This window comes from Pecten maximus, chromosome 5 (assembly GCF_902652985.1).
Source record: "Pecten maximus chromosome 5, xPecMax1.1, whole genome shotgun sequence".
Classification (NCBI taxonomy): Eukaryota; Metazoa; Mollusca; class Bivalvia; order Pectinida; family Pectinidae; genus Pecten; species Pecten maximus.
In genome coordinates this window covers 42,906,380-42,930,557 of record NC_047019.1, presented here as the reverse complement: position 1 = coordinate 42,930,557, position 24,178 = coordinate 42,906,380, and the positions used below count along the sequence as shown (strand labels likewise).

At 37.6% G+C, this 24,178-nt stretch overlaps 1 protein-coding gene and 1 long non-coding RNA gene across 2 annotated transcripts in view; one reads left to right on the top strand and one right to left on the bottom strand.

The window, feature by feature from the left end:
- LOC117328100 (zinc finger C3H1 domain-containing protein-like) overlaps nt 1-24,178 on the top strand; it is a 72,124-nt gene that overhangs the window by 44,853 nt on the left and 3,093 nt on the right. The window contains exons 25-31 of the mRNA XM_033885461.1: nt 2,484-2,601; nt 7,556-7,633; nt 10,817-10,920; nt 11,181-11,291; nt 21,903-22,007; nt 22,962-23,231; nt 23,531-23,632. Coding sequence (XP_033741352.1) covers nt 2,484-2,601; nt 7,556-7,633; nt 10,817-10,920; nt 11,181-11,291; nt 21,903-22,007; nt 22,962-23,231; nt 23,531-23,632 — 888 coding nt within the window. The remainder of the gene's footprint in view (nt 1-2,483; nt 2,602-7,555; nt 7,634-10,816; nt 10,921-11,180; nt 11,292-21,902; nt 22,008-22,961; nt 23,232-23,530; nt 23,633-24,178) is intronic.
- On the bottom strand, nt 6,635-10,928 carry LOC117328101. The gene is made up of 3 exons (XR_004532850.1): nt 10,815-10,928; nt 8,127-8,129; nt 6,635-7,628 (listed from the first exon to the last, which is right to left on the bottom strand). It is a non-coding gene; the product is annotated as an uncharacterized LOC117328101 (long non-coding RNA).

The following is a 24,178-nucleotide window of genomic DNA, read 5'->3' as shown; positions in this document are numbered from 1 at the left end:
ATGGTTCTGTGAGTGTATTTAAGGGAAGTTGCTTTAGGCTGTAATCTACAGTAGTAATGATGTCATTATATGGGGATGACTAGTTATGAACCATGTAAACAAAACTTGTGTCAGCAATACAGCATGGTACATCGAACACTGTAATGTGACCATTGGCCATATCAAGGTGTTTTTGTGTGTTGGTAGGGGGTTAATTGAATGGAGTGTTTACTCCTGAATGTGACACGCTCATTATCTGATTTTAAAATAGTAGTAAATTTGTGTGAAATGACAGGCAGTGTTGAGAGAATCCAGTCCAGTGTTAAATTGTCCTGGCAATTAGGGGTTCATTTGTCCTTCACAGACATTGGATCCCTGTTACTAGTTCTGTGGTTTCCAGTCAGGACCTGTAGAACTATAATATAATAATGTACAGTTTTATGTATAGATTATATTTACTGATATTTTGTATTAATTGAATATCAAACACAATATTTGAAATATTGTAAATTTGTCAAATTTCTTTCTTGAGAAAATAATACTTTGACAGATCTGCAGTATAGATATTATAACTATAGATATACTATTACCAGTAGTGTGGGATGTTATATAGATATACTATTACCAGTAGTGTGTGATGTTATATAGATATACTATTACCAGTAGTGTGGGATGTTATATAGATATACTATTACCAGTAGTGTGGGATGTTATATAGATATACTATTACCAGTAGTTTGAGATGTTATATAGATATACTATTACCAGTAGTGTGAGATGTTATATAGATATACTATTACCAGTAGTGTGAAATGTTATATAGATATACTATTACCAGTAGTGTGGGATGTTATAACTATAGATATACTATTACCAGTAGTGTGAGATGTTATATAGATATACTATTACCAGTAGTGTGGGATGTTATATAGATATACTATTACCAGTAGTGTGTGATGTTATATAGATATACTATTACCAGTAGTGTGAGATGTTATATAGATATACTATTACCAGTAGTGTGAGATGTTATATAGATATACTATTACCAGTAGTGTGAGATGTTATATAGATATACTATTACCAGTAGTGTGAGATGTTATAACTATAGATATACTATTACCAGTAGTGTGAGATGTTATATAGATATACTATTACCAGTAGTGTGAGATGTTATATAGATATACTATTACCAGTAGTGTGGGATGTTATATAGATATACTATTACCAGTAGTGTGAGATGTTATATAGATATACTATTACCAGTAGTGTGAGATGTTATATAGATATACTATTACCAGTAGTGTGAGATGTTATATAGATATACTATTACCAGTAGTGTGAGATGTTATATAGATATACTATTACCAGTAGTGTGGGATGTTATATAGATATACTATTACCAGTAGTGTGAGATGTTATATAGATATACTATTACCAGTAGTGTGAGATGTTATATAGATATACTATTACCAGTAGTGTGAGATGTTATATAGATATACTATTACCAGTAGTGTGAGATGTTATATAGATATACTATTACCAGTAGTGTGTGATGTTATAACTATAGATATACTATTACCAGTAGTGTGAGATGTTATATAGATATACTATTACCAGTAGTGTGAGATGTTATATAGATATACTATTACCAGTAGTGTGAGATGTTATATAGATATACTATTACCAGTAGTGTGGGATGTTATATAGATATACTATTACCAGTAGTGTGAGATGTTATATAGATATACTATTACCAGTAGTGTGAGATGTTATAACTAGAGATATACTATTACCAGTAGTGTGAGATGTTATATAGATATACTATTACCAGTAGTGTGGGATGTTATATAGATATACTATTACCAGTAGTGTGGGATGTTATATAGATATACTATTACCAGTAGTGTGAGATGTTATATAGATATGCTATTACCAGTAGTATTATATAGATATACTATTACCAGTAGTGTGAGATGTTATATAGATATACTATTACCAGTAGTATTATATAGATATACTATTACCAGTAGTATTATATAGATATACTATTACCAGTAGTGTGAGATGTTATAACTAGAGATATACTATTACCAGTAGTGTGAGATGTTATATAGATATACTATTACCAGTAGTATTATATAGATATACTATTACAAGTAGTATTATATAGATATACTATTACCAGTAGTGTGAGATGTTATATAGATATACTATTACCAGTAGTGTGAGATGTTATATAGATATACTATTACCAGTAGTATTATATAGATATACTATTACCAGTAGTGTGGGATGTTATATAGATATACTATTACCAGTAGTGTGAGATGTTATATAGATATACTATTACCAGTAGTATTATATAGATATACTATTACCAGTAGTGTGAGATGTTATATAGATATACTATTACCAGTAGTGTGAGATGTTATATAGATATACTATTACCAGTAGTATTATATAGATATACTATTACCAGTAGTGTGGATGTTTGTTGACAGATATGAAGAGGCTGCTGACCTGTGTCGCCCAATACTGGAGGCCAAGCCGACCATGGTAGAAGTCTGGCTCTGTGTGGCTGAGCTCTATGCCCTATATGATGATGAACAGACTCGACAGGTACTCTCCTGATTATTGGTTATGGTCAGAAAATTGCAAACTTGATAAGTATGATTTAGATTTAATGGTCTCAAAATACATTTGATTTGACAAGTACGGTAAACCTCCGGTTAGTTCGAACAAAATTAAATAAATATTGACGAACCTGTTCGAATTATTCGAAATTATGCTTCAGAAAATAAGCGTGAGTTCGAACTATTCGAGTCAATATCGGCGAAAATCTCGGTAGAGTAAAATCATTAGACACAAACACATCCATCGTAAATCTGATACGTAATAACGGCGGCCTGAACAATGGCACATTTACAAGTAAGTAAATTGATAGTATTTCATTTAATTCAATGTTAATTGATCGTTAAACGTTCTTCATTTCGCGATAACTATGATGGTTATTGCGCGAAGCCGCTCGGGCAATAGGCCCCAAAACAGTACCGTACACGTTTCATTTGTGACACAAAAGTTAAACATTTGTACAGTATAATCTTTGCATGGTTATATTTTTTTTATCTGAATGAGAAACTATCGCTATATTATTATAATAAATGGTCTCTTAAATACATCAAAAGCAGTTTACATAACCTGTTGCGTTTACGAAAGCACTACTGTAAGAATAGGCGATATATGTTGGTAAAATTAGGTCAGAACATCAACATGTCTGCTTTTAAATATGCCCAGTCGTATTATCTACCAAACATAGTCGATACCTGCAAAATTATCCATCACTAATTGGTACACCTGTGGATTGTTTTGACTGGATATGAATGCTTTTCACATCACTCAGCACGATCGGGCAACCAATCCTTCCAACTATACCGCAAGCGACACCTCGCGTAGCATGCTTACCTAGCGTGAGGTTGCAAGTTTTCAGGTAATACCTTGATTGGCAATACTTAAGAGATGTCCAGTCACAATTAAATAATCATAATGCTAAGTTAACACTAGTTATATGTGAAAATACATGGACGATTTCTTAGTTTGCCATTCACAGCACAAATACAAATATCGCATGTTATTTATACATTGCCGGGGCCTACATTTGCAATCAGCTGTCTCGTGCGTGGTGTATTTTGCAATGTAAAAAAAAACTAAATTAACGCTAAAATATGTAGCATATATTAAATAACAGACGCATTCTAATGATCACGCATACAATCTAATAACCTAAACGTGCTTGTTGATCAAATTTAAATCTTTGCATTTTTTCTGGGTCGGTCATCGGGGCCGGGTCGTCGCGAGCTTTCAATGGAGTTTGCCGGAAAAAATGTTACTTTACGTTCTTCATTTGACAAGTTCGAACTATCCGAAATGGTGTCTGTTATAATCAGCCAGAGTTCGAACTATTACTAGCTAAAAAAATACTGTTTTTCTAGAAAAAAATGTGTGTTCGAACTATCTGCGTGTTCGAATTAATCGGAGGTTTACCGTGTGTTAAAATATGTCATGACAAGTCCTTTCTAATTACCCGATTTGTACCATTATCACTGTGATAAACACCCAGGGCATTGATATGTACCGTAATATCCATGAAAAAAAAAATCCAGGGCATTAATAAATACCGTAATCACAATGATAAACACCCAGGGCATTGATAAGTACAGTAATTACCGTAATAAACACCCAGGGCATTGATAAGTTCCATAGTCATCATGATAGCTCACAGGCAATAAAAGAATTTGCAAAAACATCTTTATATGAAATATTGTTCAGTAATATTGATGACTATCCCCCCATAGAATACTACTGTCAGTGTAGACAGGAGATCCTGTATAACTGAGCTTCCAAAAGTACTTATGTTTCCTAAATTTCATTTCATTTTCTAAATTTTCATTATCTACATAACGATTCACTATTCCCTGGTTCTATTTGGTAACACATTAATGGTTGTTACGAGGTGAAGAAAGTGTTAAAATTAATATATGAAGTTTGTCCTGGCTGTTTTAGACAGTACATAGTAAGCAGTTATATGCAGTATATGTGGTCAATTTACGTGTTGGACATAAAGTGTTTGAGCGTTAAATGTTTCACAGATGTTTTTAAACTGATAGTATGCTTGGATGAGATCAACATAATTTGAATGTGAAAAAGAAATATGGTTTGAAACAAGCTTGAATGTTGTTATCCTGGATGAGAACTCGTTAAACTAAACACGTATGCTGAGTTGTAACACTATTTCTGTTCTGTAGTACAGCTCTAATCAAAATTCCTCTCAGCTATTCTCCTACTCAATCAACAGTTGCTCCAAATAAATCTACCTAAAAAGACATTCTCAAAGTAGTAAATGGAATTGCCATTTCAGATTGCTCAAAATATATCCTGTACAAAAACATGTAACTTCTAAATATAATCAATGAATTAGTTTTGGTATGTTGTGAAACATTTTCCATTTCATAATGGGATGATAAAAGACTACTGTATCCTCATCCTAAAATAGCTTTTGTTTTATAAATTCATTTTTCAAATTGTACCATAATATAGCATCATTGGAATCATAGTGAGAGTCCTCAATGACCTTGAAGAAATGTCCTTAAATATTTTACTTTATAAATTGTTAATGAAGTTTAACAAAACAACCAGATAGTCTAGGAAACATGTCTGGTCTTGGTTTTAATGTGTTTTACTTAAAAAGAAACTTTCTTTAACTTTCACAGTGACAACTAAACTTTACTGAAAATTTCAGTCTATTTGCATAGATTTATTTCATGGTTGACAATCCATTTTTGTGTGAAAGTTTTCAAAATTAAGAAAACTTTATTCTGATGTTCATGGTTAATTAATTTCCCTGTGGATTAAAGTGGAGCTGTATAAGTGCAGGTAAAAAGATCAAAAGGAACATGGCTGACCCTGCAAGGTCAAAAGGTCAAAGGTTTTCCAAATTCTCCCATTTATATATATGATATAAGATAGCATCCACAATTTTAAGAGGCACGTTTAATACTTCCAAAAAAATCAAAGATTAGATATATGTTTATGAAAGCTTCTGCTGACAAAGAGAGCACTTTGATCAGAGATGCTGGTACCAGAGTTGTGACAATTACACTTTTTGTGGAAAAATTGACACATCAACTCTGATAATAGCCCCAAAAAAGTGTATATAGGAGCAGTTAGCGTGTCATTGTGTAACACCTTAAAAGTAGAGGGGTTTAAAATTAGACTTACAGGACTTCAGTAAAACTTCAATCAAGTGGGAGTCAGACAGATAAAACGACAATGGAAACTAGAGCACATAAACAATAAATGTAGGAAATAGGACGCAAACGCTTTTTAAAGATTTTGTATTGCCACCCTGTTAGAAGTTAATAAGTTAAAAAAGGCAATTCCTTTACCCCTCTGATATTTACTGGTGAATAAAAGAAAAATCATTAAAAAGAAAATCATGTTTGTATATGAGACCTAATCTAGTTATTTATACTGTTTCATTTTGCTTTCATCTTTATACTTAAAAAAGATTTTGCTACAAGGCTACATCACAACACTGACTTGCTATATCATGTCACCACAGCTAGGTCATCACAACTTTTGTCACCACACTCAGTCACACCTCTGTCACCACACTCAGTCACAACTATTACCACACTCAGTCACGACTGTCACCACACTCAGTCACAACTATTACCACACTCAGTCACAACTATTATCACACTCAGTCACCTCTGTCACCACACTCAGTCACAACTATTACCACACTCAGTCACAGCTATTACCACACTCAGTCACAACTATTACCACACTCAGTCACAACTATTACCACACTCAGTCACAACTATTATCACACTCAGTCACGACTGTCACCACATTCAGTCACAGCTATTACCACATTCAGTCACAGCTATTACCACACTCAGTCACAACTATTACCACATTCAGTCACGATTGTCACCACATTCAGTCACAGCTATTACCACATTCAGTCACAGCTATTACCACATTCAGTCACAACTGTCACCACACTCAGTCACAACTGTCACCACACTCAGTCACAACTATTACCACACTCAGTCACAACTGTCACCACACTCAGTCACAACTATTACCACACTCAGTCATGACTGTCACCACACTCAGTCACAACTATTATCACACTCAGTCACAACTATTACCACATTCAGTCACAACTGTCACCACACTCAGTCACAACTGTCACCACACTCAGTCACAACTATTAACCACACTCAGTCACAACTGTCACCACACTCAGTCACAACTATTACCACACTCAGTCACGACTGTCACCACACTCAGTCACAACTATTATCACACTCAGTCACAACTGTCACCACACTCAGTCACAACTATTACCACACTCAGTCACGACTGTCACCACACTCAGTCACAACTATTACCACACTCAGTCACAACTGTCACCACACTCAGTCACAACTATTACCACACTCAGTCACAACTATTACCACACTCAGTCACAACTGTCACCACACTCAGTCACAACTATTACCACACTCAGTCACAACTCTGTGACCATATTAAGTCACAACTCTTGTCACCAAACTCAGTCACAACTGACGCAATAATCAGTCTCAACTCTGTCACCAAACTCGGTCTCACCTCTTTCACCATACTAAGTCACAACACTTAGTCACATATGTCACCACACTCAGTCACATCTGTCACAATACTCAGTCACAACTCTGTCACCAAACTCAGTCACAATTTGGTCTCCAATTGTTTACATTTTCATCACATTACCAACATACTGTCACCCAATATTACATAATTTTAATGGTCATCTGCCCTGTGTAATGTGTAACTACCATATATGGTCATCTGCCCTGTGTAATGTGTAACTACCATATATGGTCATCTGCCCTTTGTAATATGCTACTGCCATATATGGTCATCTGACCTGTGTAATATGTCACTGCCATATATGGTCATCTGCCCTTTGTAATATGTCTGCTATTTCGTGATGCTGTCCTTAAATTAACTTTCGATATCTCAGGTGTTTGCGGATGCCCTCGCAGCTAACGAGTTCTGTGCCAAATTGTATCACTATGCAGCCAACTTTGAACTTTCTCAGGTAAGCTACTCTATTTTAATCAGCTGTTTTTACCTGTCACAGTCACTGCATCATCAGGTCTGCCTGTTTTTGTCCTGTGACCACATCAAAGTGTTCAGCTGGTGAGAAATAGTGATGACTGGATTGTCTTGTTGAGGTTACTGTATGTATAGATATGACACCTAAATGTACACAGTGTAGTTATGCCATTCTTGTCAGATGTCAAATCTCTGTAGGGAAATGTGGTACCTGCTTCGGACCAAGTTAGATACAATGTATACAACATTTATCCTTCACATGTATTGTACATGTGCTGCTATGCAATTTTACATACCATCATTTCGCTATAGAGTTACAAAGAAAAGAGTCACATACTTATTAGATCTACTAAGAAATTCTTCAAACCAATGAATTGTTCACTGCATCTCATTTCTCTGCCCCCACACCCTACCCCCACCCCCATCCCCGTCTATCTGGCAAGACTTGAAATATAGATTCATTTTCCTGCCGTAACCCCCTTTGATGACTGCCTAGTGCTACAGGGAAGCAGTTCTTTATACAGGCCAACAAACAGGTATCACTGACCTAACAGACATGTGACAAATAAGGAGGTCAAAGACCACTGGATAGTTGTCTCGAACATGTACCATAATGTCCTGCAGTCAAGTTATCGCTCATGTAAGATTTGAACTGGTGTATGTTAATTATGTAAAGTGATATTTAAAACAAGAACAATAAACAGAAAGAGATTTGCTGTCTCATGTAAGCAGGCCTTGTAATAATACATGTAATGTCAAAGATGTAGTGTACTAAAAAGTGATTTACACGAATTCCTTTCTTAAGTTTCTACATCAATTAAGGTACATTATTGAAATACTCTACTTAATCTCAGGGATGCTGGGTACCTCGACTTGACTTAGTGTTTAGCTCAGATCTCAGGAAGTAGCACCTAAGGCATGCTGGGTAGTTCGTCTTCACTGTTTGTGTTTAGCTCATCAGATCTCAGGAAGTAGTACCTAAGGCATACTGGGTAGTTATACCCCTGCAACGAAGTTAGGGGGGTATACTGGAATCAGGTTGTCTGTCCTTCCATCCGTCCGTCCGTCTGTCTGTAGACGCATTTTGTCTGGACAACTCCTCCTAAACTGATGGGCCAATTCCGATGAAACTTCACACAAATATTAATGATCATGTGTAGATGTGCATGCCACTTTATTTTTCTCAAAATTATGGTTGCTATGGCAACTGGTCACTATAAACAGGTTTTCCGATAAGAACCATAACTTTAAGTTTGTCCGGACAACTCCTCCTAAACTAAATGGCCAATTTCAATGAAACTTCATACAAATATAGAGGACCATGTGTAGATGTGCATGCCACAAACAGGTTTTCTGATAAGAACCATAACTTAAAGTTTGTCCGGACAACTCCTCCTAAACGGAAGGGCCGATTTCAATGAAACTTCACACAAATATAGAGGACCATGTGTAGATGTGCATGCCACTTTTTTTTCAAAATTATGGTTGCTATGGCAACTGGTCACTATATTACTGGGTTATCTTAGTTAGCCTCTAATTAACAGTTCCAATTCACCATTGACTCGTGTAGATTGCGGGGGTATTAGTCAGCCATCCTGACGACAGTTCTAGTTATACTTGACTGTTTGTGTTTAGCTCAGATCTCAGGAAGTAGCACCTAAGGCATGCTGGGTAGTTGGTCTTCACTGTTTGTGTTTAGCTCATCAGATCTCGGGGAGTAGCAGTAGGCTCTGTCTGTGTTTCCCTCACACTTTGTAACTTCGAAAATGCATAGCTCTAGTGGGAACAAACAGTGAAAAACTGAAATATTAGCATTTCTGAAAAAACCTTTAAAGATTACCTCACAAAACCAGGTACACACATTGTTTTAGTACGTAGTACCTTTTGTTATGGAGCACTTGGTATTTTTGATAAGAAAATTGTTTTGTAGCTAGTCATAAGTGTATGGAGTACCAAGCTGAATACATATAGGCCGACTTCATAGTTGTTTATGGAAAGCCTGTCGCTTTTTACATATAGATACAGAAATAAGCTTTTTTTTCTTTGTCACATAGCAATTTTAATAGATGAAAAAAGAAAAAAAACAGCTTGAGTAGGTCACTCAAGTAAGAGTGTAATGAATAGGTCCTAAACTTTACAAGGAGTGAAGCATGTTGACAGGCTTAGTTTTCTGTTTTGTGAGAAAGGTGTCAAAAATTCACCAGAGATATTTATTATAATAATAGGAATGTAGATGAGAAGGAAATGTAGATGCACTGATGTAAAAACCAGGTCAATCTCCTGGCTAGTAAACTACTCGTTTTTTGCACATTGTATAATAGTGAAACTGACATGCAATTCATCTCCCCGCTGCTGCAGGTGACTTAAAAGAAAAGTTCCTTTTTAATGTGAAATGTGTGAATTCACATGATTTAAGATGTCTTCTCATCAATACACCAACAAATTTGTTTGAAATCCACTTGTTGCAAAAGATGCAGAACAAAAAATGGCCTTAGGTGTTTAAGGGTCAGGTTTGTAGTAAGGGTGAATTTGTCGCCCCCGAGCACCTGCTGCAGTCATTTGTAATGTCGACCCCATTACTCCTGGTCCACTCAACAGAAGGAAGGTCGCAGTGTCATCTCAATAAATATAAAAACAGAATATATCCTGCAGTCAAAATCAGACAAACCAGCCTTTTCTTACAGTTTAGGAATGTTTGCACTACAATTTGAAAAATTGCAAAATTATTCTGACTGGAGGGGGGAGGGATTAGGACAGTTTTATACATAGCAGGAAAATGAGTAGAGAGCAAATAAAAATTAATTAAGATGGTTTTATGAAGAGCAAGAAAACCACATTCAAGGCACATTTCAAATCGCTTTGAATCACATTTCAGGTTATGTCACATATTGTGTCACATTTAAAATCACATTGGTTTTCACATCACATCTTTCTTTTATTTCAAATCACATTTCACGCTACATTTTGAATTATTTTGTATTTCACTTAATTTTCAAATCAAATCACATTTCACTTAACATTTTAAATCAAGTCGGATCTCTCTTTGCATCTTGTTCATTATAGCTGTACAACTGGAAGGGACACTAATGGTGATAGATTTGAGGAGATAAGTTTAACAATGTTGATTGTATATAATCTCTAGTCATAGTGAATTTATGTGTTACAGAGTGAGGAGGATAAAGCACTTGTGTGTCTGGAGCAAAGTATTATCAGTTACTATGATGTGTCCAACATGGAGACGCGATTTGTCGACCCCAACCAGCTGTTCTGGTCTGTACACATATCTAGTTAAGGGATTGATTAATCTGTAAATACTTAATATAGGTGGTGAAAAGTGCACAGGTCCGTTTTAATGGCTCACTTACAGAAAAAATGGTAATTAATTTAAAAGTTATTTTTGTTAATTTTTTAAATGTTTTTCCTAGACAAAAAGGCATAGCCCCAGGGTGACAAAGTTATGCTTGTTGAAAATTTGGCAAGCTAAGGAAATAAAATAACCATTTATAAACCCTGTTGGTCTTTTGTAACAGCATACTTTTAGATGAAGCAGTTCCGTTGAACTTCCAACCTCCCCCATATAAAGAGGGTGTGACAGAAGAGGTGATAAAAGCCGATCTGCCCTACCTGTGGCTTAATTACTGGTGAGTATTTTTGTGTGATACATCTTATTATAGGTACATACCATTATACTTAAACAATCTTACATACATTAACAAACGCCTATACATACTGGAGCTAGAATTAAAAATTATACCTGTCAATAAACTACATGGTGGAAGAACCTAGACCCAACCCCTTTTCATTGATTTTCTCCTCATTGGAATACCCTAGACTGAACCACTTATTATCTGATGATGGTGGGCTTTTCCAATCGCCCTGCATCTGCCCTTCCGTAAACAATCATTGTTTTCACCATTTCTCAAAAAGTACTGGAGGAATATTCCTCAAACTTTATGTGTAGGTTCCTCTGGGGCGATAGATGTACTGTTAGAATTTAGATTTTTGATCAGAAAATCAAAGTGGCCAAAAATCTTGGATTTTGATAATTGAAGTTTTTAATCAAGGTTCCCCTTGGTCTCTAAATGTGCCAGATTAACTTTGATCAGAAAAACAAAATGGCTGATAGGCAGCCATGTTGGATTTTGAGAATTGAAGTTTGTAATCGATATCTCTTGTATTTCTAAGTATTGGAGGGATGTTTCTCAAACTTCACATGTAGGTTCCAAAAAAGGAAAATAGAGAGGAGATCAGTCTGACATGGAACCTATAAAGATCATTCAATGGTGGGTGCCAACGATCCCTCTGGGATCTCGTCATTTATTTTCTCCTCAGTTGGAGACCCTAGACTGGACCCCTTTTCATTGATTTGCTCTTTTCCATCGAAAACAGCAGAGATGAAACAAAAAAAAAGAAAAGAGTCACAACATTTAATAATGAAGACTGAGAATGAAATTTAAATGTTAGTAACATATTGAAAAACAACAGGTCTTGTTCTATATATGCAAAGATAGTGTTGACCATATCACACGAATGGTTGTGAGAGTGGAAATAGTTGGGGCATATATGACAGGTGATATGCATAGTTAATGATGACAAAATAACGGTGATGTTCTACATCAAAGGTTACTACGGGAAGTCAGCCCTAACTCGTCAAACACATGTGTATTTAGCCCATGGTCAAACATGATGGATAACATTTGATAATTTTTCAGAAACAAGTGTCAAAATGTTTGATGATCATGAAAATAGAATAATAGATAAGATATTGACAGTTTCTATACCGATGGTGAATTTGATATGAGTTGTCTTCTTTGTGATAACCACCACTGTATAACATTGATGATCTGGAACGATCCATTATGACATCTGCTGAGCTGTAGATATAACTGCTGTCCCGTGATCACTGATAGGAATGAGTAGGACAGGATTAAAGCATATAAGATATCCTTAATGTTGACATGAGTGATGGATATAAAAACCAATAGAATAAAGCTGATTAACATTATATACCTACACTAACCCAGAATAAAGCTGATTAACATTGTATACCTACACTAACCCAGAATAAAGCTGATTAACATTATATACCTACACTAACCCAGAATAAAGCTGATCAACATTATATACCTACACTAACCCAGAATAAAGCTGATTAACATTATATACCTACACTAACCCAGAATAAAGCTGATTAACATTATATACCTACACTAACCCAGAATAAAGCTGATTAACATTATATACCTACACTAACCCAGAATAAAGCTGATTAACATTATATACCTGTGACCTAACAATGGCTACTGAGACACCTCTAAGAAGACTTTTCCTTTCTATCCCTGATTTCTCCATGAAGTTTAATCACAAATTAACAGGTATATCAAGTACAGCTGTGACAGCTTTGTTATATTTTCTGACTGACACACTTACAAAACCAACCAGTTGACTAACAGTAATTAGGAAATCTGGAATTGAAAACTTTACATTTCAAGATCCCGAGGACAGCCACATCAGTTGGAAGTTAATTATAAATAAAAGGTGATATGATAACAACTGTACTATGTTTTGTTAATGTGTACAATAAGATTGTTCAGTTTTTTGCTGGTCTTTACACAGGGGATATTGTTAATATTTTGTTATGGATGAAATCCAATCATTGGGTTTTTATGGTGACCCTGATCATGGTGTAATATTTCAGTGGTCGGTGCATTCTGCTCCAATCTTTGCAGTAAATATCAGATTTGGGTGCACTTCATCTCCATTCCATCAAATTCTGTCCCTCAGCGAAGCAGGAAATTGTGTAGAAAATAAGTACTGACATTCAGAATAGTGTAGTAGATGATTTCCTTTGAACTTGATTCAGACATCAACATTTTTTCACCTCAATCTGACATACAATCTTTGATAGGAGGCTATAATGTGGGGACTATTTCTTGTCATGGAGGTATTGTAGTGGAAGGGGCTGTCGTATCAGATGCTAGCCTACCCCACACCTGTAGGGACCAGGTAGGAGCTAAATCAGATGCTAGCCTACCCCACACCTGTAGGGACCAGGTAGGAGCTAAGTCAGATGCTAGCCTACCCCACACCTGTTTGGACCAGGTATGAGCTAAATCAGATGCTAGCCTACCCCTCACCTGTAGGGACCAGGTAGGAGCTAAATCAGATATTAGACTACCCCATACCTGTAGGGACCAGGTAGGAGCTAAATCAGATGCTAGCCTACCCCTCACCTGTAGGGACCAGGTAGGAGCTAAATCAGATATTAGACTACCCCATACCTGTAGGGACCAGGTAGGAGCTAAATCAGATGCTAGCCTACCCCACACCTGTATGGACCAGATTGGAGCTAAAGTAAGATGCTAGCCTACCCCACACCTACATGTATAAGGACCGGGTAGGAGCTAAATCAGATGCTAGCCTACCCCTCACCTGTAGGGACCAGGTAGGAGCTAAATCAGATATTAGACTACCCCATACCTGTAGGGACCAGGTAGGAGCTAAATCAGATGCTAGCCTACCCCACACCTGTAGGGACCAGGTAGGAGCTAAATCAGATATTAGACTACCCCATACCTGTAGGGACCAGGTAGGAGCTAAATCAGATGCTAGCCTACCCCACACCTGTATGGACCAGATTGGAGCTAAAGTAAGATGCTAGCCTACCCCACACCTACATGTATAAGGACCGGGTAGGAGCTAAATCAGATGCTAGCCTACCCCACACCTGTATGGACCAGATTGGAGCTAAAGTAAGATGCTAGCCTACCCCACACCTACATGTATAAGGACCGGGTAGGAGCTAAATCAGATGCTAGCCTACCCGCCACCTGTAGGGACCAGGTTGGAGCTAAATCAGATATTAGACTACCCCACACCTGTAGGGACCAGGTAGGAGCTAAATCAGATGCTAGCCTACCCCATACCTGTAGGGACCAGGTAGGAGCTAAATCAGATGCTAGCCTACCCACACCTGTAGGGACCAGGTAGGAGCTAAATCAGATATTAGACTACCCCATACCTATAGGGACCAGGTAGGAGCTAAATCAGATGCTAGCCTACCCCACACCTGTAGGGACCATTTAGCTAGCTAAATCAGAAATTAGACTACCCCACACCTATAGGGACCATTTAGCTAGCTAAATCAGATATTAGACTACCCCACACCTGTAGGGACCATTTAGCTAGCTAAATCAGAAATTAGACTACCCCACACCTGTAGGGACCATTTAGCTAGCTAAATCAGATATTAGACTACCCCATACCTGTAGGGACCATTTAGCTAGCTAAATAAGATATTAGACTACCCACACCTGTAGGGACCATTTAACTAGCTAAATCAGGTGCTAGCCTACCCCACACCTGTAGGGACCATTTAGCTAACTAAATCAGACGCTAGCCTACCACACACCTGTAGGGACCATTTAGCTAGCTAAATCAGACGCTAGACTACCACACACCTGTAGGGACCAGGTTGGAGCTAAATCAGATGCTAGCCTACCCCTCACCTGTAGGGACCATTTAGCTAGCTAAATCAGACGCTAGCCTACCACACACCTGTAGGGACCAGGTTGGAGCTAAATCAGATGCTAGCCTACCCCTCACCTGTAGGGACCATTTAGCTAGCTAAATCAGATGCTAGCCTACCACACACCTGTAGGGACCATTTAGCTAGCTAAATCAGATATTAGACTACTCATACCTGTAGGGACCATTTAGCTAGCTAAATCAGACTCTAGCCTACCCCACACCTGTATGGACCATTTAGCTAGCTAAATCAGACGCTAGCCTACCCATACCCGTAGGGACCATTTAGCTAGCTAAATCAGATGCTAGCCTACCACACACCTGTAGGGACCATTTAGCTAGCTAAATCAGACGCTAGTCTACCCCATACCTGTAGGGACCATTTAGCTAGCTAAATCAGACGCTAGTCTACCCCATACCTGTAGGGACCATTTAGCTAGCTAAATCAGATGCTAGACTACCCCGCACCTGTAGGGACCATTTAGCTAGCTAAATCAGACGCTAGACTACCCCGCACTGTAGGGACCATTTAGCTAGCTAAATCAGACGCTAGACTACCCACACCTGTAGGGACCATTTAGCTAGCTAAATCAGACTCTAGCCTACCCCACACCTGTATGGACCATTTAGCTAGCTAAATCAGACGCTAGCCTACCCATACCCGTAGGGACCATTTAGCTAGCTAAATCAGATGCTAGCCTACCACACACCTGTAGGGACCATTTAGCTAGCTAAATCAGACGCTAGTCTACCCCATACCTGTAGGGACCATTTAGCTAGCTAAATCAGATGCTAGACTACCCCGCACCTGAAGGGACCATTTAGCTAGCTAAATCAGACGCTAGACTACCCCGCACTGTAGGGACCATTTAGCTAGCTAAATCAGACGCTAGACTACCCACACATGTAGGGACCATTTAGCTAGCTAAATCAGACTCTAGCCTACCCCACACCTGTATGGACCATTTAGCTAGCTAAATCAGATGCTAGCCTACTCCACACCTGTAGGGACCATTTAGCTAGCTAAATCAGACGCTAGCCTACCCATACCTGTAGGGACCATTTAGCTAGCTAAATCAGATGCTAGCCTACCCCACACCTGTAGGGACCATTTAGCTAGCTAAGTCAGATATTAGACTACCCACACCTGTAGGGACCATTTAGCTAGCTAAATCAGATGCTAGCCTACCCCACAACTGTAGGGACCATTTAGCTAGCTAAATCAGATGCTAGCCTACCCCACACCTGTAGGGACCATTTAGCTAGCTAAATCAGACTCTAGCCTACCCCACACCTGTAGGGACCATTTAGCTAGCTAAATCAGACTCTAGCCTACCCCACACCTGTAGGGACCATTTAGCTACCTAAATCAGACGCTAGCCTACCCCACACCTGTACAGACAAAGTAGGAGCTAAATCAGGACGTAGAAAATAATGATAGGAATCTTATCATTATCCTTGTCTCAGACACTACAAATTTTACTGTTTATGGAAGTCAATTCAAAAATGGAAACAATTAATGATTTTTCGCTTTTATAGAAGATAATTTTTAGTTTCTGCTTTGAAAGCTGCAAACCCATAGGTTTATGTTACAGGTTTTTGGCCATTAACATCAAGTCCTTTGAGATTATATCAACCGGAATACGTTTGTCTGTTTGAAGTTTGTAGTTTAATAGGAAATTTATCAATAAAACAAAATCTTTCCCTTTTATTTTTTGGGACAATTACCTGAAATCTTGTAGATGAAGTTCAACAAGTTTTTGTTATCAACTTACAAATAAATTGGTCTACTCTGTAGAGGAAGGTTTGTAAGTTACACACCTAATATTTCGTGTGACAAAACCTGAACCTGCCTCATTGCATTTCACACTTTCCTCCCCAAGATATTTTGTCACCTTTTTAAATTGGATGCAGAATCTGTTTTGATAAGCTGTATATTTGAAAGATTTTGAGATAATAATAAATGTAGTCAAATATATGTGTGTGTCTTGAGGCAATGCATATACACAAGCCAGTAGATTTTACTGGTGATATAACCAATCCTTGTAAATAACAGGCTGTAAGCTAGGATTGCTCTCATAGACTTCAAACAGACGTTCAAACTGATGGGATGTATGTCTTGGTATAGAAATATGGCAAGTGATGAAGAAAGTTATACAAGACAACACAAGTGTTTCGTATAGAGAACAACTCCAATTTAAGTGCATCATTAATTTTTATTTGTTTTTATCTAAAGTATATATGTAGGTCCGTTATTGGAATGATAATTACTTTAGCCCCATCTTCCAGTCCCAGACAATACTGTGTTGATTGTTGGTTTGTAAACATCCTTTCTTTGGTGTATCCCTGATCAACAGTCTTTACATAATGTGTATTTAATACAGATATAATGCTTTAAAACAGTTTTGTGTGGTAGGTTGGTGATTATCTGTTGTCCTATTACTGATGTTTTGTGTGGTAGGTTGGTGATTTTCTGTTGTCCTATAACTGATGTTTTGTGTGGTAGGTTGGTGATTTTCTGTTGTCCTATAACTGATGTTTTGTTTGGTAGGTTGGTGATTTTCTGTTGTCCTATAACTGATGTTTTGTGAGGTAGATAGGTGATTTTCTGTTGTCCTATAACTGATGTTTTGTGTGGTAGATAGGTGATTTTCAGGTGATTTTCTGTTGTCCTATAACTGATGTTTTGTGAGGTAGATAGGTGATTTTCTGTTGTCCTATAACTGATGTTTTGTGTGGTAGGTTGGTGATTTTCTGTTGTCCTATAACTGATGTTTTGTGTGGTAGATTGGTGATTTTCTGTTGTCCTATAACTGATGTTTTGTGTGGTAGATAGGTTATTTTCTGTTGTCCTATAACTGATGTTTTGTGTGGTAGATAGGTTATTTTCTGTTGTCCTATAACTGATGTTTTGTGTGGTAGATAGGTTATTTTCTGTTGTCCTATAACTGATGGTTTGTGAGGTAGATAGGTTATTTTCTGTTGTCCTTTAACTGGTGTTTTGTGTGGTAGATAGGTGATTTTCTGTTGTCCTATAACTGATGTTTTGAGTTGACTTTTGATCTGTTAGGTGATTTTCTGTTGTCCTGTAACTGATGTTTTTTGTTAGGTGATTTTCTGTTGTCCTATAACTGATGTTTTGAGCGGACTTTTGATCTGTTAACATCTTGTATGTATTTGTTGTATTTCCCTGGAGCTACTGGGCCAGAGTACTGGAACGTGACACCGCCTTCATAATTAATAACTAGTTGGTGACATGCGTGGATGTGGCCAAGTGTTTCTCACCTCACCCCTGGGGCCCTGTCACCTGCTCTATCCTTAATCCTTTATCTTAATACAGCCATTTACCTTGAAGTTCTGCCAGATTACAGATGGAAAATGTTACTTAGGATTTTTAAAGAGTTTTTCTTGTCTATTTGAATTATACTGATGTGTTTTGCCAAGAAGAATGGGCGATTGTATAAGTACAGAGGTGCTATTCCTCTGACCACTGGTGTTATCTCTCTTAACCTTGTGCACTTTGTGGTCAGTGGAAATCCAAACATGGTCAGCTAGTTTGTAAAATAGGCCATTTGTTCAAATTAGGAGATCATCATATAAATGGAAATTAGTCCAAATTAGGAAATCATCATTGAAATGATAATTTGTTCAAATTATGAGATCGTCATAAAAAAGATAATTTGTTCAAATTACGAGATCTTCATAAAAACAATAATTTGTTCAAATGAGAAGATTGTCATATCAATGATGATTAGTTCAAATTAGGAGATAGATCCTATAAGCGATAATTAGTTCATATTAGGTGATATAAATATGAAAAAATGAAATGTGAAGATGTAACAAAGTACTTTATCACATAATAGTTGTCTGTTCTACCATATAATATGGCTGTGTAATAGCTGTCCTGTTCTACATATAATACGGCTGTGTAATAGCTGTCCTGTTCTACCATATAATACGGTATAGACTTTCAGCATTGTATGATATAGACTGGATATCCATGTTACACACAGGTGTAGACCTTCAGTACTGTGTGATATAGACTGGATATCCATGTTACACACAGGTGTAGACCTTCAGTACCGTGTGATATAGACTGGATATCCATGTTACACACAGGTGTAGACCTTCAGTACTGTGTGATATAGACTGGATATCCATGTTACACACAGGTGTAGACCTTCAATACTGTGTGATATAGACAGGATATCCATGTTACATACAGGTGTAGACCTTCAGTACTGTGTGATATAGACTGGATATCCATGTTACACACAGGTGTAGACCTTCAGTACCGTGTGATATAGACTGGATATCCATGTTACACACAGGTGTAGACCTTCAGTACTGTGTGATATAGACTGGATATCCATGTTACACACAGGTGTAGCCCTTCAATACTGTGTGATATAGACAGGATATCCATGTTACATACAGGTGTAGACCTTCAGTACTGTGTGATATAGACTGGATATCCATGTTACACACAGGTGTAGACCTTCAATACTGTGTGATATAGACTGGATATCCATGTTACACACAGGTGTAGACCTTCAGTACTGTGTGATATAGACTGGATATCCATGTTACACACAGGTGTAGACCTTCAGTACTGTGTGATATAGACTGGATATCCATGTTACACACAGGTGTCGACCTTCAGTACCGTGTGATATAGACTGGATATCCATGTTACACACAGGTGTAGCCCTTCAATACTGTGTGATATAGACAGGATATCCATGTTACATACAGGTGTAGACCTTCAGTACTGTGTGATATAGACTGGATATCCATGTTACACACAGGTGTAGACCTTCAGTACTGTGTGATATAGACTGAATATCCATGTTACACACAGGTGTAGACCTTCATTACTGTGTGATGTAGACTGGATATCCATGTTACACACAGGTGTAGACCTTCAGTACCGTGTGATATAGAGGGGATCTCCATGTTACACACAGGTGTAGACCTTCAGTACCGTGTGATATAGACTGGATATCCATGTTACACACAGGTGTAGACCTTCAGTACTGTGTGATATAGACTGGATATCCATGTTACACACAGGTGTAGACCTTCAGTACTGTGTGATATAGACAGGATATCCATGTTACATACAGGTGTAGACCTTCATTACTCTGTGATATAGACTGGATATCCATGTTACACACAGGTGTATACCTTCAGTATTGTGTGATATAGACTGGATATCCATGTTACACACAGGTGTAGACCTTCATTACTGTGTGATATAGACTGGATATCCATGTTACACACAGGTGTAGACCTTCAGTACTGTGTGATATAGACTGGATATCCATGTTACACACAGGTGTAGAACTTCAGTACTGTGTGATATAGACTGGATATCCATGTTACACACAGGTGTAGAACTTCAGTACTGTGTGATATAGACTGGATATCCATGTTACACACAGGTGTAGACCTTCAGTATTGTGTGATATAGACTGGATATCCATGTTACACACAGGTGTAGACCTTCAGTACTGTGTGATATAGACTGGATATCCATGTTACACACAGGTGTAGACCTTCAGTACTGTGTGATATAGACTGGATATCCATGTTACACACAGGTGTAGACCTTCAGTACTGTGTGATATAGACTGGATATCCATGCTACACACAGGTGTAGACCTTCAGTACTGTGTGATATAGACTGGATATCCATGTTACACACAGGTGTGACATTCAGTACTGTGTGATATAGACAGGATATCCATGTTACACACAGGTGTAGACCTTCAGTACTGTGTGATATAGACTGGATATCCATGTTACACACAGGTGTAGACCTTCAGTACTGTGTGATATAGACTGGATATCCATGTTACACACAGGTGTGACATTCAGTACTGTGTGATATAGACAGGATATCCATGTTACACACAGGTGTGACATTCAGTACCAGACTGGATATCTCTATTACAGGTGTGGACCATGACTACTTGTCTGACAAACTAACTGTTATATACTAGTATGACAACATACATCACAGTTTTTTCCTTGTGATCCATGTCTATGTTAATGTCTGAAACGTTGTTATTTAGTAAAGAGGCCACAAATTAATAATAAAAACACAAAGCTATAGCACATTTTTTATGTTAAGTTTCTCGGGTCAGGTCAGGAGCCACGAAACATGAAGTTTCTAACAATTTATCAAACTAATGTTTTCGCTGTAAAAAATCAAACCTAGGCCTGTAGCTAAATTTAGGATCATGGACTTTGATGTCATGAATATAGAACACTATCTTTTTAGGATTTGTTGAAGTTGAATACAAAACGTTGGGATTGAGCACATCAGAATTTCTTCAGGAACCAATTGATTTTGTTTTGATTTTTTTTCTTTTTTCTTTTTTTTTTTTTTTTGTAATTTAAATTTTTAAGAAGAAAAGGGTTTACTGTTTCCCATGTCAAGGTCCAGCCATAATGATGTAGGGGTACTATAAAGGGTAACATCTCTAGTTTACTGTGTCACTGTCCAGCCGTAATGATGTAGGGGTACTATGGAGGGTAACATCTCTAGTTTACTGTGTCACTGTCCAGCCGTAATGATGTAGGGGTACTTATATGGAGGGTAACATCCCTTATTCACTGTTTCCTGTGCCACTGTCCTGCTACAATAATTGGTACTCTGAAAGATAACATTCCTAGTTTACTAGTTGGATACAGGCTGTATTGTGTGGTCTTTGTTACAGCATACTGTTGGAGCTGCAGGGGGATGATGTGCAGGCAGTGGAAGCCTATGAAACAGCTCTCAGTACTCTGTCCAATGTAACGGACATCACCCGTGTGTGGTCAAGGTTAGTAACGTGACAAGTAAGGATGTAATTTATCATTGGTCAAGGTTAAATATTCTGACCAAGTTTGAAAATACCTAGTAAGTAAGAAATACAAAAATTACATATGACAATGCAATTTGTGAAATGTTAAGGTTAAAGGCTTACACCAGTTGAGAATATACCTTGTGTGGTCAAGGCTAACACTGTAATATGGTCAGACTGCTCTAACTAATGTGGTATCATGATAAAACTAATTACTGTAATGAAATGTTCCTTTTGTAGAAACTTTCCCTGTTTTTGTGGATATAAAATATGGAACCACAAATATAAATACGACAAATATTGCTGTATGTATTATATTATGGTTGTATATGCTAACCCAGAAAGTTTGTACCCATTAAATAGTTTGAAAGTTCAAAGTCACGAAAGAAGGAACACACCAACATTTCATGTTACACAAAAATTATTAATGGCCTGGTCTAGCTGACAGAAATCTGAGGTTGAACACTAGTCCTGTAGACAAGTGTATTTCTCTGTACATACATATCTTATACTATTGACTTGTGTTTGATCCTATTCTATAGACTTGGGAGGGTTTAATTGATTATCATAATCGGCTGAGACAATTAGGGGACAGAATAAAGAGCCTTGACCTCTGAAGGTCACTCATTAAGACATAACAAATCATTAGTAAGACACAGAAAACAGTATGTCAGAGTAAGACTTGGTGTGTTACACAGTAAAACGGTATGTCAGAATAAGACTTGACGTGTTACACAGTAAAACAGTATGTCAGAGTAAGACTTGGTGTGTTACACAGTAAAACGGTATGTCAGAGTAAGACTTGGTGTGTTACACAGTAAAACGGTATGTCAGAGTAAGACTTGGTGTGTTACACAGTAAAACAGTATGTCAGAATAAGACTTGACATGTTCAGTCATGTTGTGTCAGTTACCTGTTTTATTTTCTTTCCAGTTATATCGGCTTTCAAAATCGTAGGCTGAAACTGCAGAGTACTGTCAGCCCAGACATGGCCCGAAGTTTCTACGACCTAGTTCGGCGGTCAGTGAGCTGCATCCCAACCAAGTATGAGGTGCCTTACAGTGAAGGGGTGTACTGGTTTAATTATCGCCACGTCAACACGGTGATCCAGCAGTACATGGCATGTCTGACTCCTACCCAGGAGATGTCTAGCTACACCCTGTTTGTCTCCCTGCTCCCTGACAACATGGATCTCCTCCTTCAGTAAGACCAAGGCTCATGTCTGTATCAAACATCAACTGTGCATACTCTCTGACCACAGTCTGTCACCGTTTGGTTGTATTAATTATAGTCTCTGTATGCTGTTGTTAACTGCCAGTATTGTAGAATTTTCTATCATTGCTCTAATTTGTTTACATTGCATGATGTAGTGAAATTTCAGTGCACCAGTCTAAATATCTTGACAGTACATGTTTTACCTACCTGTGTGATGTGATCACAATTGTTACTAATAAACTATAGTCAACTTCACGATGTTGTTTTTCTATTGCCATGACTTGTAGGGTCTGCGGTCATGCTGTCCACCAGAACGACCATCAGACGGCCCGAGGTCTGTGTACCACTGCCAGCTTTTCTAACACCCCAAACCTACAGCTCTGGAACACGTGAGTGATGTCGTCCAGTGGAGCTAGGCTTGATACAGTGTTGCGTCAATAAGTCAAATCGGTAACCTTGAATCAATGGCGATGAAGAAGAAAACTGGTGATTTGAAGTTGAATTTGGCACAACTCTGTATCAGCTTGGGTGCTCCACTGAATGTACACCAAATTATGGTTTGTAAACCAAACGATGGTTTACCTAGGCTGGGTACTCCACTGAATGTACACCAATTGATGGTTTACCCTGCAGGTTAAATGTGGTCACCAGTAACGCTAATTATTCTGAAACCAGTTAGATAAATTCTTCTAGAGGCCTGATGACTTGTTCATGTTTGTATGAATGTCCTGTCTGGACAGAAAAAACGTAACAGAGAAGGCACTATTTCTTGGTTACAAAGTTATATATTACATATAATAGGAAGTACGTAATATTACTTTTTGCCAGTTTAAATTTGAAATTTTGCTGCTCATGTCATTTTAATATTAACATCAATGAAGTAATGGATAACGCTAAATATAGTAATATATATATAAGCTTTAGGAAGTTTGTCC